This window comes from Gopherus evgoodei, chromosome 2 (assembly GCF_007399415.2).
Source record: "Gopherus evgoodei ecotype Sinaloan lineage chromosome 2, rGopEvg1_v1.p, whole genome shotgun sequence".
Lineage (NCBI taxonomy): Eukaryota > Metazoa > Chordata > Testudines > Testudinidae > Gopherus > Gopherus evgoodei.
In genome coordinates, this window is record NC_044323.1 from 75,947,209 (window position 1) to 75,965,189 (window position 17,981).

At 38.0% G+C, this 17,981-nt stretch overlaps 2 protein-coding genes across 4 annotated transcripts in view; one reads left to right on the forward strand and one right to left on the reverse strand.

Moving 5' to 3' along the window:
• STT3B (STT3 oligosaccharyltransferase complex catalytic subunit B) overlaps positions 1-8,395 on the forward strand; it is an 87,458-nt gene extending 79,063 nt beyond the window's left edge. Inside the window, exons 13-16 of the mRNA XM_030551006.1 lie at positions 618-791; positions 2,108-2,221; positions 4,111-4,323; positions 6,732-8,395. Of these exons, the coding sequence (XP_030406866.1) occupies positions 618-791; positions 2,108-2,221; positions 4,111-4,323; positions 6,732-6,812 (582 nt within the window). The 3' untranslated portion in view covers positions 6,813-8,395. The remainder of the gene's footprint in view (positions 1-617; positions 792-2,107; positions 2,222-4,110; positions 4,324-6,731) is intronic.
• A 6,081-nt stretch (positions 8,396-14,476) lies between these two features.
• Positions 14,477-17,981, reverse strand: part of OSBPL10 (oxysterol binding protein like 10) — a 173,805-nt gene continuing 170,300 nt past the window's right edge. For all 3 annotated transcript variants that reach the window (XM_030551009.1, XM_030551008.1, XM_030551007.1), the window contains one exon: positions 14,477-17,382. In XM_030551009.1, coding sequence (XP_030406869.1) covers positions 17,338-17,382 — 45 coding nt within the window. In that variant the 3' untranslated portion in view covers positions 14,477-17,337. The remainder of the gene's footprint in view (positions 17,383-17,981) is intronic.

The following is a 17,981-nucleotide window of genomic DNA, read 5'->3' on the forward strand; positions in this document are numbered from 1 at the left end:
TAAACCTAAATGACTCCACTCTGTAAATCTAATAGGGGAGAAGAGAGAGCGAAAAGAAAGAGACACACGCATTTCTGCCCCTCTCTGCCTTTTGGTTATGTAGACACAATGAACTCAATGAAAGTGAAAATGGAAAATTAACTTGCACTTTAAAGAATTTCTGTTGAAGTTATCACAACTTTTTAAAAATATTTTTCATTGTGCACTGGGCCACCCTGCCAGACAGCATCTCCTTTATCTGTTGGCAATTCAAATGTAGTTTGAAGAAGCAGTAGAAGAGCAAAAAAGTTGTATAACTGTCCTATATACTGTAAAGCTCAGTCCAGCAGACACCGATTTTTCCCATGAAGAATAAAATAATTTTCATAGGGATTGGGTTCTTCGGTTTCCAAATAAATGGAGGCGTAATGGGTTTTCTTTATACAGAATGAGATGAACAAGGTCTGTGAAGGGTATTTGCATGTGTTTTGGACCAGAGCCTCAGTTTGTGTTAAGTGGTGTAGCTCCATTGACTTCAGTAGAGCTACAGTTATTTAGATCAGCTGAGGATCTGGACCTTTAGCTTGCTGGTAAGCAATTGTACAGATACTAAGATATTTGTACCTATAATATTGTAGGTGGGAAAAGCAATGTCATCAAATGAGACAGCAGCATATGAGATCATGAGGAGTCTGGATGTGGATTATGTTTTAATTATTTTTGGAGGTGTGATTGGCTACTCTGGTGATGATATCAACAAGTTCTTGTGGATGGTGAGAATAGCAGAGGGCGAGCATCCCAAAGATATCCGGGTAAGTGGAAATGTAAACAATAAATCTGAGTAGTGTGTCCCTGGCAAAATACAGTATTTCTGTTAGATCCATTTTTTGGTACCATATGGCAATATCTTATCTCGAATCCCATCATTAACTAAAATGGTGTGACCTTATCACAAGGGGGAAATCTACATATTTTTATTACCATTTTATTTGATAAAATGTGTTAAATCATATGGTTTTTTAGGGTTCTTCCTTCATGTCTGGATGGCAGAGAGTGATAGTCTGCTGTCTTTCAGTATATATGGTCTTGAAGAGTCAGCCATTTTAAAACTTTACATTTTTTAGTATGTTTCATCTGTGGAATTGAAAACTGTTACTGAAAGCACACGATATCTACTGTAATAGCCTGTGTGGGTCACAATGTGACCATTGGGCTTTGAACTGAATCACCAAGGGATGTTCTGAACATTTAAATAGTTACTGTTAAGGAGCTGGTTTTTTAGTTTTATACTACAGTTCCAGGAAATGAATTTCTACCACACTGAACTATGGGCTAATAGGAGAGTAGAAGGATTTTACTTACATTGTAGGGTAGGGGGATATCCACATTTTCTAAATCAAGATGCTAGTTCTGCAGTTCTTGAATATTGCAAGAGAAGACAAGCAACAGTCTTAGTAGACAAAATAAAATGTTGTAAAGTGATTAGATGCAAGGGAGCAATCTGCTCAGTTAGTTAAATTTCAGGCACGTGTCCAGGGACAGTAACCACAGGCCTTTGCTTGACTTTTTTTTTTAATTTATTCTATACAATCAACAATTCCATTTCCTAAATGTTAAAATGTGTGGTTTCAAGTGTGTTGTATATACAACCTATAGTTCATGCTTATATCGCAATAGCCACAAAACTAGTTATGTTATTCCAGAATAATTAGTAGTAGTTCAGGTGCATAAAGCATAAAATACTAATTCTGGTAGATCCCAACTAAATTATACACCTTATTTGGGCAATAGATCAGAATATTGGTGTTCTCCAAGAACTGTTTACTATAGAAATACTTGCAAAAACAAGTCATGTATATCTACATACAATAAATGGATTACCAAGATCATGTCAGCTAGGGGGTAAATTTGTTCAGTAAAACTGATGGTGCACAACCTCTGTGTCTTAGTTACACAGCTGTTATGCTATAGTTAAGGTTGAGCCTCACTTTCTGTTTAAAAGACAACTTCCCTCACATGTATATTTAAAATACAGAAGATAGTTTACACACTTTATCAAATCCCATCAGTGTGAGTCTTGGGGAGGCGAGAATGAGACTTCCTTGTTTTGTTTTGTTTTGTTTTTTAGGAAAGTGACTACTTCACTGCACAGGGAGAGTTCCGCGTAGACAAGGCAGGTTCTCCGACGTTGCTGAACTGCCTCATGTATAAAATGTCCTATTACAGATTTGGAGAAATGCAGGTTAGTGGTATCCGGAACTTTTCCACTTACAGGTTGGTTTTTTTCAGCTCGTCAGTCATCCGTAGTTTGCTTGTTCAGTGTCAGCACCAGCCCCGTCATTTATCAGCCCCTTATTAAAAGCCCTGATGTGTCTGTCAAGTCCTAGGTACACAGGATCCTGCTAGCGCTCTACAGTTATTCTAAATGGTATTGAAAACATTTGCTTGTAGAAAGACCTCTTAGTAGCATCTGTTGTTTGACACCTATAAACTGTCTGGTAGGACCATGTGGCATAGAGAGTTGCAGAATTGCCTTTCAGATTCAAATATTTGTTTGGGCTAAAATGAACTCCTACATCAGTTTCCACCACTGGAGAATATAGTTCCATGGGAGATGAGATCACGTCAACTTCGTAAGAATAAGGTTATCACTAGTATCTCTGAAAGTATAAAAATCTGCCATTTGTTAATTTGGTTAATTGAGATTTCTTATTTCTAATCCAATACTACACAAATGGGCATTGAAGAAAGGTAATGAAGTATGGAATTGAATCACTTCAAATGGAACTTCAGCTGCACGAGAATGGAAATGTCTTGGAGAAGAGGTTATGCCATTGCTAAATAGAACCCCCTTTTTATTTAATTTGAATTTGACACAAAGCCAAGAAAATTGTTGTCATCTTGATGAGATTTTTTTATTGAATGTTAGCTTTCACTCTGCTAGTGAAGAGATGGAAATCAGTGCTATCTTAAATTGCAAAGCTAATGTCACGCTTTTGGAAAAAATTATTACCATGGTATGTAATCTTTAATTTGCTCTAGCAGTACTAGTGCTGTTATGTAGACTTTATCTTGGACCCTTTGCTGCTGCTTTATATTCATCTCTGTTTCCTTGGACATACCTTTGAATTTAGTGATTCATTGTAAGCAGTAATCTTGCTGAAGAGTTACACTTCAAGTTATTCTTTTTATGCCATAGTTTTTCATTTATGTGGAACCGTGCTTAAACAAATAAATTACCTGTTCTCTTCCCCAGACTTTGACGCTAAGGGTCACATTGGCACCTTACTAAGACCTAAAGGCTTCACCTAATTCTCACAAATGTGTCTGAACCATTTGTTTGATAGCTGTTTCTCCTCCCACCACTCCCCCACTGGAATGACATTTAGCATAAATTAAGGTTTACATCTGTGAATAAAGTTTATTAATCTTAGTTATTCATTCATGCTTTCCTTTTCCATTTTTCCCATCTGCTACTTGCCTTGTTTTAAGTCCATAAAACTTTCTATTCTCGTTTTCCTGTTCCCCTTTTGAGTGCCCTTCCATATCTGATACGACTCTAAATTCATTATTCATATAAATGGGTAGAACTCTGAGATCAGTGGGCCTTATGCCTGTTTAACTTCAGGACTGACTTTGGCTTATAGAACCAACGCAAGGAAGTTTGGATGTGTAGTTTCATATTCTTCCATGCAGCATTTTCATTGTAAAGAGAGGACAGAGAGAAAGCATCCATGTTTATAAGGTACCACGGGCTCTTGCACTTTGGACATTCATGGTCTCCTGTCATTTCCTTATTCAGAAAGGAAACAAGAATAAGACTCGCCACTGACACTGGTGACTTGGGTCATAATGCAGAAGACATAGTACAAGTATCAGTCATTTGATCAGTTTCCTCTCCAGTTGTCAGAACTACTTGAGCTCTAGTTTTGCTGACTAACAAAAAGCCGTGGCTTCAAGATTTTCTGAGCAGTAATGACATTGCACAGAAAATATTCTCTTCAGATTCTTTTCCCCACTAAAGCAGTTTAGGTCTAGCCCAGGGAATGGTTACATGCGGAGCACAGCTCAGTTAGCAGTGATGCATTGCATATTTTTTTTCCAAACTGATGTGTAACATTAATTTTATAGCTGGATTTTCGGACACCACCAGGATTTGATCGCACACGCAATGCTGAGATCGGCAACAAGGACATTAAATTCAAACATTTGGAGGAAGCCTTTACATCAGAGCATTGGCTTGTAAGAATATACAAAGTGAAAGAACTAGACAACAGAGAGACATTGGACCATAAACCTAGAGTAACCAACATTTTACCAAAACAGAAGTATTTGTCAAAGAAGGTGGGTTCCCAGTGAAGTAACTCAAAAGGGGCAACAAACTGTTTTGTTTTTAACAATAAATCGCATAGCTGGTGAGTTATATATTTCCACTAGCCAGATCTTTTTATGATCGGTTCATTCATATTAGTCTCCAATATCAGACCTGCCTGCTGGTAATAATTGTTAATTTACTGTCTGCTTAACCTGTGAGCATGTGAAGACACACAGCTAGATTTTTATTTTTTTAGACAGTGTTGCTAACTGGCAGTAGGCTGTGTCACTGGCTGTTACAAATTTTAAACAGCTTCATGTAAATTGAAGTATACTCTCCAAAGTACATCAGTCATGTTTCAGTCACTGGCTCACCAAGTAAAAAATAATGTGGAAGTTGCTTTCTGAACCTGTTTGTAAATAGTGATGCTAGAAGTTTCAAAATGACATTTTTGTATGAAATAAATTAAATCTGAACCTTTTGTTGATGGAACTTAAGTGTCTGGCTTCTTACTCTTTGAAATCATCTCACTTAAAATGTTCCTTTTTTTTAAAAACTCATTTCATATTTTGGTCTTGGTGTGTTGTTTGTCTATTATAGTGGAGTGTTGGGGGGGAGTAGGGTGTTGCATAGGAAATGAAAAGAAAAATCTTTCAAAGCAGCTGCTAGCAGCCCTGTGATATGCAGTGATTTATCCCAAGTAGGAGTCTCAAATCTTGTCAAGTGAACAATGATAGTACCACTATTAAACTAGTGCATAACATACAATTATTAAGGATACTTTATGGATATAAAATGTTTGAACAGATTTTACCAGTGTCTCTAAGGTGCTTTGATGGCATGGTTCAATTAGACTGTAATTGGATTGGTAGAGAGGAATCTGTTTTGAACCATTTCACCGGTAATTGGTAACTTGCCTTTAGAGCTGAAGTCATAATTTAATGCTAAACATGAATATTTTGAATTGGCCTTCATTGCCAGGGGGCCTGGACCTTTGTTTTTTCAGTTTAAACTTCATAGTAAAGTGCCAATTGCACTCTAACACCTGAAATTCAAGTTGTAGTATTGACATAGTTATGGTATGAGAACTTCTGAAGTCCCCTGTTGTTAATAACCCTAACCATACTTCTGGCAGCTGTATTCCAACCCATTTGTTCTCAAGCTAAGACAGGATAAAAGTATGGTCAGCATTTGGAAATGAGATGTAAATTCTACATACTGTATAAATTTATCCATTAATTATCAGTGAACCAGTAGGTTACTAATGCAGCCAGGTGTCTAGATAAAGCCTTAAAAGGATCTTTTGTAACTATATGAGCAGTATCTTCCTGGCCAGCCTCCAACTTGCAAAATTATTCTGTCCACATGAACCCCTGAAAATTCAATATATATTAGCTTAAGCTGTTATGTAGAGTGCCTGTGCATGGCTACATAGTTATCAGTAGTAGATGAATTTATATGTATACTTGTCATAACCCTTGGTAAAATGAAAGGTGCACTCTAAATGTTACAATCAAGATCTCTGCTTTCCAGCTTCTTAAAGGGTTGTAGTTTCTATTTCCCATTGTCAGTGGCTTTCAGGTGAGCCTGACAAGCAAATTTCATATAGAATGTGCTGAAGCAGCTGCACTTCATAGTCTGTTCTTTGGGACAAATTAAATACACAATCCGATTGTTTATGGTCTCCCATAGATATAAATACAATGAAAATAACTTAGTCCTTTCATAAAAATAAGTATCTGCTCAGCCTAAAATTTGGGACATCAAATAGAAAATTAAATAGCCCTCTTTGCTTATTTAATGTCATCTTAGGGCCCAACTCAGGCTCCAAAACTGATTGTGCGGGATAAAAAGGCTAGAACTCCCATATCCTGTGCATGTTAATTTATTCCTTGAAAGCATACAGATGTTAATAGTTGCTCTAATGTAGTCCATCAGTAATATAGACATAAGTTATCATGTTCTGTTTACACTAAACTACAGTTCTGTGAGTGATAGACTTAACCAGGTCATCCTTGCAAAGATGAAAACTCTGTTACCCAGTACTCAGTTCTCTGGAAACTTTTCCTTTCCAAGTTTGAGACTAACATTCTCCCCTGTTCTATATGTCATTTTTGCTCTTTGTGTTAATCAAGCTGAATTAGAATCTTTGCTCTAATTAGCATCAGCACAGCTGATGGACTTGTGGATCCTGCAACAAACAGCTTTTCATATAACTTTGTGAAAGGGGAGGATGTTGGGTTTTATTAAAGTAGTAGCCTGAGGCTAGTCTGCCATATGTTTAACAGTTTTAAAATAAAAGGACAATATGATGTAGTTTTGGCCCACTATCTAAATTTACTTAAAAAAAAAAGTCTAAAGATTGAAGCATAGCATTACCGTGTAAATTCTAGAGCATTATAATTAACTAATACAATGTATCTGTTTTTCTTTTTAGACTGCCAAAAGGAAGCGGGGCTACATTAAGAATAAACTAATTTTAAAGAAAGGCAAGAGACCCAACAGGAAGACAGTTTAAATACACTGTTCTGATTGCTAATATGAAGCAGTTGTCCTTGAGATAACCAGTCTTTGCCTTTAGCTCAAGTCATGTTTCACAGCAACATGAGGGTACAGAACCATCATTGGTCCAGATTATTGTACAAAATTTTCAGGCAATGTCTGATTTAAAAAATGTTGGCTTATTGAGAACAGCTGTTTTAGATTTGTAATGTGAAGCAAGACAGAGCTGCTGTCCAAGTCTAGCAGCAGATTTTTGTTTCTTGGTACATATTATCCTTCAAATCTGTTGAGAATTTGGACTGATTGCACCAAAGAACCCTCTAATTTGGTCCTTGGCACATGCATACTTGTCAATTTTTTAAAAAATAAAATATACTTCAGCTGAATAAGCAATATGTAATGTAAACTGGAATGGCGAAATCTGTAAAGTGATGAGTTTTTCCAACCTGTTGATTTTTTTAAAAACAATTGAGAGACTATGGAGATCTTTGTAATTCAGCTATTAGAAAACACAGATTATTCTCCCTTCTAGTATTTATTTACATAGGTTCATTAAATGTACTTTTTCTATTGCTGTAAATTTTTTGGTCTGGACTATAAGAGGCAAGCTACATTTTCAGAAATAACTGGACATATTACAGTACTTGGATAAGTTTAAATTGAATAGGCTGCTTTTGTTAAAAAAACAATTGCAGTATTGCTGCCTTACACAGCACAAATCTTGTATAACAGATATAAGGGCTAAATTTGTATCCTTCTGAAAATCTGAAGCAACATTAATGAATACTACTGAGCACTACAACAGCTGGTGTTTCAGAACTAAAGTTAAACTAATTTTATGAAATGTTTACATGGTAAAACATAGACTTTTTTTTTAAATTAAAAAAAAAAAAGGTTGACAAGTATACAAAATCCCCTTTCTGTGGCTATTTGGAGAGAGAGAGAGGATTTATAAACCCCAACCTACCTTTTTTGGTGAGGGTTTTGGGGTTCTTTTTGGAAAGGATTGTGTTTCTCTGCATTTTTATTTAGGGTGCTTAATCAGTAGATGAAACTTCTGCTTTAGTGCTATTTGCTTTCTTTTTTTTTTTAAAGTGACAATTGTCAAATTAAATGCACTAAAATACAAATGGAGATTGAACATGTTCTCTTTCCAGCTATAGGAAACTTTATACACACTTGAAAAATTTCTTGTTCTTTTAATAAAGTGAAAGAGGGTTTTTGCTGTTTATTTTCCTGCCACAGGATGCAACTCATTTTTATATAAGCAAATCTAATTTACACCAGAAGTATTGGTGTAAAATGCAGAATAGTATGTACCTTTCATGAAGAAAATGTAAATTTACAATATTCAGTGAGAATGTTACTGCTGATTTTTCCCAAGGTGTAGAATATTTTTTGATTTATAAACTCGTTTTTGAGCTTAATGGTTCTTTTACAGACCAATACTACAGCTGCAACATTTTCACAAAACTAAAAATTCTGGATTTCTGACCCTTTGCCCTTTTGAGATTTCATTTTACTTTGTTGCTTTAAAGCTCAATGCAGACCAGTTGTTAACTATAGGGGAAAATAAAGTTAATTCAAGTTTTGTGTTAAGGTATCCTGTCATTTTTGCTCTTAAAATGAATGTGAAAAATTGGTGCTCTTCTACTAGCATAAATCCTTTGGCCCACTAGAGGAGATTATTACAATTTGATTAAGCTATAAACAACATATCTAAGAGAGACTTCCACTCATTTAATCCCTTCAGTGAAGGTATAACTCTCCATTTGAGATCATGGTATATGTGTCTGCACAGAGTTCACCACAGCAGTAAGAAAAAGATTGCCTATTATGAAACATCTGTTACTGCATATGAAAATTCTCTACTTCATCTTTTTTGCCTCAATCAGTAAACTTGCAAAACAACATGAAGCTTGGGCCTGCTTTAACAATGCTCTAAAGCCTTTGTTCTCAAATTCTGTGTTCTTCCAAAAATATTTAAGTAACCTTACTTGGTCATAAAGACTACTGCACTTCCCAAAGGGCAAAGTTGTTGGCCTTTGTGGGAGGATTGTCAGAGCTGCTATTACTGCTTCAGTGAAGCCACAGTAATCCCTAGTAATTTAACCATGTTCCTTTCCAAGTTAAGTAAGTCTATTCCTAGAAAGTTCACAAAATTGTAGAACCCTCTGTGAATTGCTATTAAATATGTCTATAGGGAGCAGCTATCATCTTTCCCACACATGCATGTTGGCATTAAGTCCCACATGCATATTTATAAGAGACATACAGCTTGAGCTTTACAGTTTGCCATCTGAAGAAAGAAAAACAATCCTGTTAAGGCACTGAACTTGAATATCCTGGTTCAGTGCCTAAATCTGATAGATTTCCTGTATGACTTTAAGCAAGTCTCAGTTTGCTCAGTTTCTTATCCTCATACTGCAATTAGATTGAAAATTAATGAGATGTTCAGCTACTATGGTGATTATTACAGAAAAATTTACAAATACATTAAGGAATCTATGCTAAGCACCAGCAGGAAGTGAGCCAGCTCCCTGCTGGTGATAAGGGAAGGGGAAATTTACTTACCAGTAATTCTACTTACTTGAAAATACTATGATGTCAGAATTTTTGATTTTCACTTCCTAGCATTGAAAAAGAACAGGCAGCTTACTTAACTAAGGAATGTGTACCATTGAAGGAAGTGGTAGCATAGCTGAAAACAAACCATGTCAGCTACCAGCATTTCCATACCACCATGTTGCATATAAATATACTACATTCTACTCACTTCTTTGAATTGCACCTATTGTGCTGGGGGCTAATTCAAAATGTATGATTAATCACATCCAAAACTCAGAGGGATGGTAGGTAAAAACTGTTTATCTGCAGAATTACAGGATTTCTGAAAACATCACTCAGCACACGTGATGGGGCAGCTAGGGAACAGGATGGGTAAAATACTTCATCTGCCTCCATGAGGGAGGTTCTTGCCAACTACTAGTGTAAAGGTGGAGTGATTAAACAAACATTTAAAAATCAGTTGGATTTCTTACACTTGCTGAATAACATACTTCAGCTGCTGGTTCTGTGGTTGACTACAGAGTGTGGAGAGGTGTTCTGTTTGTCAGTCATTGACATCAAAGGCTGCCATCCTCCACATGAAACCTAAAAGTCTGCCACCAGGCAAATCTATACCTGTCCACCCTTGAGGCAGCAGAACTCACCACTGTGGCATGCATCAGCAGTACAGGGCATCTGAATCTAATGGCAGACTAGTATGCACTAGCTTAAGCTCCTGCTATGTGCGTTGCAGATGTAAATTTCCCAGGGTCAAGCCTTTCAAAGCTCCACCTGGCTATTGCGTCACAGATTACCAAGCCTTCAAGGATGGCAGTCCCAGTGGTGAAAATCCAAAGGGGGATTTCTAATAAATCCCAACATCATAGGTCAAGATTCTAGGGCACAGTATCCTAATTGCAGCTGGTCACTTCTTGAGCAAAGACATCATGGGAAGAACTGGGCAAGGTGTAGCTGTTATCTGGAGTTAAGAAATGTGCTCTGCCCCCTTCAAGACTAGCTAGCTGTGCCCCACCTGTCAGTCGCTGGTCCAAAACAACCACCTCGGGCACAGGTTCTTGGCTCACATACCTTAGGCATGGCTCATAGATAAAAATCTTGCCCAATCAGCTTTCTTGGAAATCTGCCAAAAGTGGAAAGGCTCTTCTCCTGTAAGTTTTTGCTGTCTTAATGCACTTCCATAACAAATATGCATTTGGAATCAGATGAATCCTTTGGCCAATCTGAATCCAAGTATCCACCACCACTTGGCCTGTTCCTACCCAAACAGCTGGAATTGGGACGAGGGCTTGGAGAACTGATATTTCCTCAGTGCACTGAAGCTGCTTCAATGACCATCATTTCCTGCACTAGGAGCTCTGTTCTCAGGACACAGCTGCATCAATAGAACCCCAAGACATGGCTTGTCTTGATGTACTCAGGCATATTTGTGGAGGTTTTACCTTTTTGAAGCATTGGTTTGAAGCTTGGTTTCAAGCTCAACTTACAAGAACCTAGCATCGGTTTTACCTTTCCTGTAAGCTCAACTTACAGGAACCTAGAATCGGGTGCTTCAAGGATGGTGCTCTCCCATCTTTCTTCAGTGCATAGTGCGACATCCGCAAGCAGTTTTAGGGCCCCCTACCTAACACAGTGAATGCAAAGGTAAAAGTAATTAATAGCATCTATCTGTTCAAAGTTCTGCCACATTGTAACATGGTTTAAAGAGAAGTGGCCTCCTTTCCTATTTCAAATGTGTCTGAAGAAGAGTATTTAAAAAGCATGAAACTTTTTTCCTGCACTGAGACGACATGCTAAAAGATCTGAAAATTACAAGGCATAGAAACGTCTTAACTCAGTCACCAGTACACCAAGAAAAAAGACAGCAACCTCAGGAGCAGTGAAGCACAAAAACTGAGGCAACAACTAAAACACAAATATACCTAGCAAGTACCAGAAATCTGAGGCACGTAAGTGCTAAGAATAAGTAAGCACACCAAATGCCTGCACAAGCACCAACATGCCAGAACAGGCAAAGACATGCTGGTGGGCCACAAAGCAACAGAGCATTTGCCAAGAAATCTATCCAGGCAACGTGTGAGACTAACTGGACTGCAGGGAGTTCAAAGAATACACTTTGTACAAAGATTTGGAATGGTGCAGAAGCACATTGAACAGGGATGTCTTTTGCAGAACATAGTTGAGCAGGACTTCATGGCTGCAGAATTCCTGTGCTTCCCATGGGTGTAGTTTTGGGGCAGGGATTGCCCCTTCCAAACAGGTGAGGCATGGGAGGCATACGGGTGCACGCCACTGCCCTGCTGAAGAAGGCTGCATGTCTCAGCTCTGCTGACTGCACCTAACCACCACCACCTGGGTCCTAGGGCCAGTTGTGCTCCCTTTCTGTGTGGTGGGAGCCTTCCTGTTTTCTGTGCAACGGAGTGGTGGGGGAAATGGGGGGGGGAGTGGAGGAGGGTGGAGAAGAAAAGGGGATAAGGGAAGCAGGAGCCTGGCATGGGTTGTCCCTTCAGCAGTGGCTCCCCCATTAAGCACAGAATCACAGAATATCAGGGTTGGAAGGGACCTCAGGAGGTCATCTAGTCCAACCCCCTGCTCAAAGCAGGATCAATCCCCAGGTGGATTTTTGCCCCAGATCTCTAAATGTCCCCCTCAAGGATTGAGCTCACAACCCTGGGTTTAGCAGGCCAATGCTCAAACCACTAAGCTATCCCTCCCCCCAGCAGGGTCATTGAACCCTTGCCCTGACAAGTCCCACACCCAGACCCCCATCCCACTGATTCCCAACCAGCTGCACCTGGACTCCCACCCCATCAAGCCCCACTCCACCAGCACTCGACCCCAACCACTACCTGGATCCCTTGCAGAGTCCCATTACCTCTGCACCTGGAACCAGCACTGAGCCCCTGTGCATCCAGATGTCCCACTGAGCCACCTGCACCCAGATTGCCCCACACTTGGATCCTGCTGGGCTGAGCCTGCCTGCTCACACCTGGTGCACCTGGAGCAGAGGGGCAGGCTCAGCCCTTGCACTATGTCAGGGGCAGCCTTACTGCCCAGTCCCTGTACTGGTGGAGGCTTCAGGGTGATCTCCCACCTCAATGCAGCCAGTGGCTTGTGCTCCCCACTGCCAGGCTAGAGCCACATTTCTTTGACAAATAAAATTTGCTTAATTTTAAAATATTGGATGCAGGATTTTTAATTTTTTGGCACAGAATTCCCTGAGGAGTAAAGTCATCAGAACATAAGTTGAATAGATCTTCCCACCAGATTTCTCCAGCTCATCTATGTCACTCCTGCTTGTCCCTGTTGTTCATCCTACATAGACCTGAGTGAATAGAGACTGTAATAGCGTCAATGCCCCGAAATGAGGTCTCAGCTTTGCCAGACTTTGTCTAAGAACAGGGCTCAAGACTAGATCTGTAGAACAAAAGCTCCAAGGGAACTCTACATCAGAACCAAGCTTCATCTGTCTGCCTAAGGCATGGCCATCTTCAAAACCACAGAAATGAAGCCATGTGCTGAAAAGGGCAGCCGGCTGTGCAATGTGCGCTGCTGAGTCATCTTTGCAGCCAGTTTCTTTTTCTGGTTCTCAGGACAAGGTTGTGGTGTGTGGATTTTCAACAGTGGAAGAATATTTCAAATCTAAACTCTTCAGTGAAACTGAAAAAAAGTTCATATTAGATTGTGTAAACTCTTCTTTCTCCTCTTCTCCCCTCACATTTTTAATAAACTCTAAATGATTTAGACCCAAATTTTAAGTGTTGAATTCAAATTTTTAAAATCCCATTATCCAGAGCTGCTGTTTGAATGTTATCGATAGGAACTCATCAAGTTTCATGGGAGGAACAGGGATCAGTCATGGCAAGGCTCTTTTACAGATAGATACACTTAGTAATACACCGCTACCTTGATATAACGCCACCCAATATAACACAAATTTGTATATAATGCGGTAAAGCAGTGCTCCGGGTGGGCGGAGCTGAGCACTCCGCTGGATCAAAGCAAGTTCAATATAACACCGGTTTCACCTCTAATGCGGTAAGATTTTTTGGCTCCCAAGGACAGCATTATATCGAGGTAGAGGTGTATAACGAATGAATAAAAGTGATCTTCAGGAAGCTATATACACCTTGATAATATCCTTTCTAAGGGTCTCCCAGTTGATCAAAGGCATGTTATCATCCCAAAATTAAGACTAATTGTTGTAGCCATTGGTTAGCTCTGTTGGTGCTTCTTTGTAAGTACATGTATTGTATTTCTGGCTTTCTTCTTAGTGTGTGTGGGTTTCTTAAGCTTTAGTTCTTTTTCATCTTGCAAGAATGACAAGAATATATGATTTTGTTATACATATCTGTAAAACCAATGGAGGAAGGAATCCTAGGAAAGAGAAAGTATTGTCATATAATGAGCCCGTTGATGGTAAGTTTGATTTGTCAGATGTCACAGAAGCATATGTCAGATTGTTAAAATGCAGTCTGCAAAGAAAAAGACATGGGAGTTAATAGCAGAAGAAATGAGATATAATGAAACTGTATTGTGAGTGTAGGCACTAAAGGCTACTAACTCAACATACTACAAGCTCACATGACTTCATATCAGGATATGTTATGTAATTTTTGTGAAACTACTCATGTAGCCTATTATGGATTGATTTAATTGTTTAATTCATTATCCTGGTTGAAAAGATCCTTAAAAATAAGCAAAACAACAGATTAGTAAAATGGGTGTGTCAGCCACTGACTCTCTCATTAAGATTTTTCTTATGTGGCTGCCCTGTCTCGACTCAATGTTTGCTGACTCTGACATGAAGATGGGCGTAGCCTGGGTGGTTGATCGAGGATGGGGTGTAGTTATCTGGTCCTGAGAAATCCAAATGTGTTTTTCCTACAGGTACCTGAGTGCCTCAACATCACATCCCATCCTTACCTGCAGTTGGGTGTTGCTGCACCAGCCACTAGCTGCCACCTCTTCCCCCACATCTAGCAAGCCAGTTTAAAATTAATTTAAAACAGAATGTTCCCTGTTTATCATGCATTCTCAGCAGAAAAACAAGATTTCAATGGAAGCAGATCCCATATGCAACTGAACATGGTAAACAAATATTGTACATCTACAGACCTTTGAGCAAATGGTGCCATTTTAATTAATATTTCAATGGAAAGCGACAGCATCCAAACCACTAACTGAAAGAATCATTTATTGACAGTGATGTCAGTTTATGTAATTTTAATTCACATAAATTGTGAAAGGAAGGCTAATCAGATGTGACTGCCAGAGTATTTTAAAATTTTAACAATAAACTTACATTTTTTGGCTGAACAGTTCTACTTTAAGGAAGAAAAGATTGCATAGATTCTACATGTGTGCATAAAAAGGTAGATCTGAAATACGTTGAGTCACGTTACATTTCAAAGTGTACACCGGCTACCCCAAAATTATTCACTTGCAGGTGCAAGACAGACATTGGAATAACCGACAGAATAAGGCTGGTTACTGCATAATATTCAAAATCTTGTCCTATCATTATGTAATACATAGAATATATATTCTATTAATCAGAAAAAATAAAGTGAAGACACTTCCTGAATTGATTTTTGAAATCTGTTTTTGATTCAGATATTTCAAACATGAGCACTGTGCTTGCCTCATGGGATTTATTTTGGAAAGCAGATAGTGGTAACAGCATCCGGGGGTTCTTCACAGCATTAAAAAACAATCAAAAGTTTTACTGGAGCATAAATAAATGGTCTCACCATGCGGTAACAAATAACCATGCAGAGAAGAAACCTTTAATAAATTAGAAGTCCAACGTTAGTTAAAATTCACCTTAAAATAAGAGCTACAGCATCATTGTAGGATTGATAGTCATACCGTGAATAAGGAAAGGTCCAGTCCTGCACTTCTAACAAATGTTAGAGGTTTCTTATTCCTCTCTGCAATCAGTGCATGGCCAAGTTCTTTGGTGTTAGAAAATTAAAGCTACAGTTTTGAGGGCGTACTCCAATTATGATCTGTTTGATTCTGCATTTTAGACTGTTCTTCATAATGCAATCTACATAATAACTTGTTAATGTTTCCAGTTACTTACCAGACTAACCTCTTTAAAACAAGAGTGGTCCCAAGCAATATAAATGAGTTCCTGCAGACCACAAAGTATATGAATTCTTCTGAAGTTACCTGTAAGTTCATCTCTTATCACAGGGGCATCATTTTGACATAATTACAGAAAAGCATCCACTATACCTAAAAATAAAGCTTTCCTTACAAACAATATTTCTGTACATTAAAACTGATCCTGTACAGTCTATATTTGTTTAAAATAGGTTTTAAAACATTTAAGAAAGAACCTAGATTTTTATGTGCAGAGAAAAGTATGTACAGGCAGATACAATGTGGCTTTAAGAGATGAAGGACACTACAAGCTATTTAATAGAGATCTAAAACTCATTAAGTTGAAAGATCTATTGAAGGCCAATTCCATGTTAACAATGAATGGTGCATTCAATTACATATACACCTGAGTACTGTATAACTTTCTGACTTATCCAAGTAACCTTAATATCTACTAAAAATAATTAACATAAAATGCAGACACATATGAACAGCTGAGCAATGCATCAACCTAAATATATTTGTCTAGTATCTACAAGCAGCTGTATTAACAAAGCAGACAAAAGGCACAAAATTAGCCAGTACTACTGAAAGTTAGGCATTCATGCTACTGTTCATTAGAAATATAGTGGTGTTTAGAAGGGTCACCATAAAAGTAAACTAAGCACTGAGCAGAAGTCAGTTTACTACATTTTTGTCCATTACTGTACTTTCTCTTGAAAATCGATACATCTCACTTTAACTGAAATGCAGCTACGCGTTAATATACTATATATTTTTAGAAGTTCACTTTCTTCACCTCTCAGTGGTTTACTTACAAAGTAAAATCAAGCTATAGATTTTTACATTGCAAAACAAATCACTGCCCCAGTATTATTTTTTACTTTACTACGGCCCTTATTTCACCATGAAGTAGTAAGTTAGCAAATAATGCCTGGTGTGAAAGTAGCATTTTCTGAGAAAATGTCACAAAGCAATCAGCTGGGCCTAAAAAAGAGAGGAGAACCAAATATACAGGACTGCTCAAAGCTATAACACAAGACTGATGAGCTGTAAAGCAAGTTCACCCAATGACACTGGCATTTCCTAGCATAACCACTGCCAGTGATGTTTCACAGAGAGAGCCCCTTTCCCACGGTCAAGGGGCTGACAAATGGTCTCGCAAAATATTAAGCATCTCTTTGGAACACAAACAGAAAAAAAGAAGAACAATGAATTAGTACAAACAAGGTTCTTGCAATGGTATTGCTACTTTTTATAAGATGGCAAAAAATGCATGCTTATAAGTGAGTCACAAGGACAGAAAACATGCTCTTAAACCAATATCCCAAATGTATCTTGCTCAGGTCACTCGAAGTGAGCCATTTAACCACCATTCAGACTCTGAATGACTGCCAATGACAAGTCACATTTTATAAGTGCAAAACATTTTTGGCAAAGTGAAAAATACAAAACCTCAAACTGTACTAATAAAAAAAGTATTCTTAATTGCCAACATAGGGCCTGATCCCACAAGCAGACAACACACACAACTCTCATTGACTTCAATGGAAGTTTTGTGCACATAATGTTTAAAGGATCAGGACCTTAATGACTGTTAGTGCGTGTATAAGGTGCTTACATATACATATATCAATCAATACACAGTATGAGTGTGCATATATATATATACACACACACACACAAAAAATGGCTGTTGAATAAACTTGAGCTTGTAGCTGTTTTCAGATTCAATCACAGTATATAGCTCCTTATTTGTATCCTGTTGTAACAGAACTATTCAATGACACCTGAAGGTTATATACTGCATCGGTTTAATGCCTCTAAGATGGGTTTGTTATGCGATAACAGTGCACTCTGTCTTGTCAATGGGACTTCCAGAGGGGATTGAAGTATATCCAACCATCACCCTGTAAGAAAATTAGGGAGATTTTACAAATGAACCTTTCAATTTTTAGAAAGATATACAACACACTACTAAAATAGATTCAATAGAAGCTAAAAGGAATATTGTCAAGATATGGCTGTCTGAAAATCCTGTACCTACTACGATTACAAACAACACGTAAGACTTCTAAAACTAAATGGTATTAGTGAAAGCCTTTTACACTTTACTTTGTACAATAGACAGCACTGCGTGTGTAGACTGAGTTTCACCCATGTTGAAGAAGTCTTTATAACTATCAGCAGCGGAAGATGAAAAAACCTTGAAAATTTCTTGACAAAGATGTTTTAGAAAAATTCCAAGTTGTGCACAGCTAGCTCAATGGTGCTCCTATCAAAAACTGGAATTTTTTTAGTTTTTCTATTTTTGAAAATCTGGACAGTGCCTATTTAAATATGAAGTTGTCTTGAAAACAAGTATTTTCTTTGCATTTTATTATATTCTGCATCTGCAAAAGGAAGAGAATATTTTTACCTCATTTCCATTCCATACAAAGAATTAATCAACGGTGCCAGGAGTATTACTAGACATGGTTCAAAAATATCTTGCTCAAACTTCCACAAA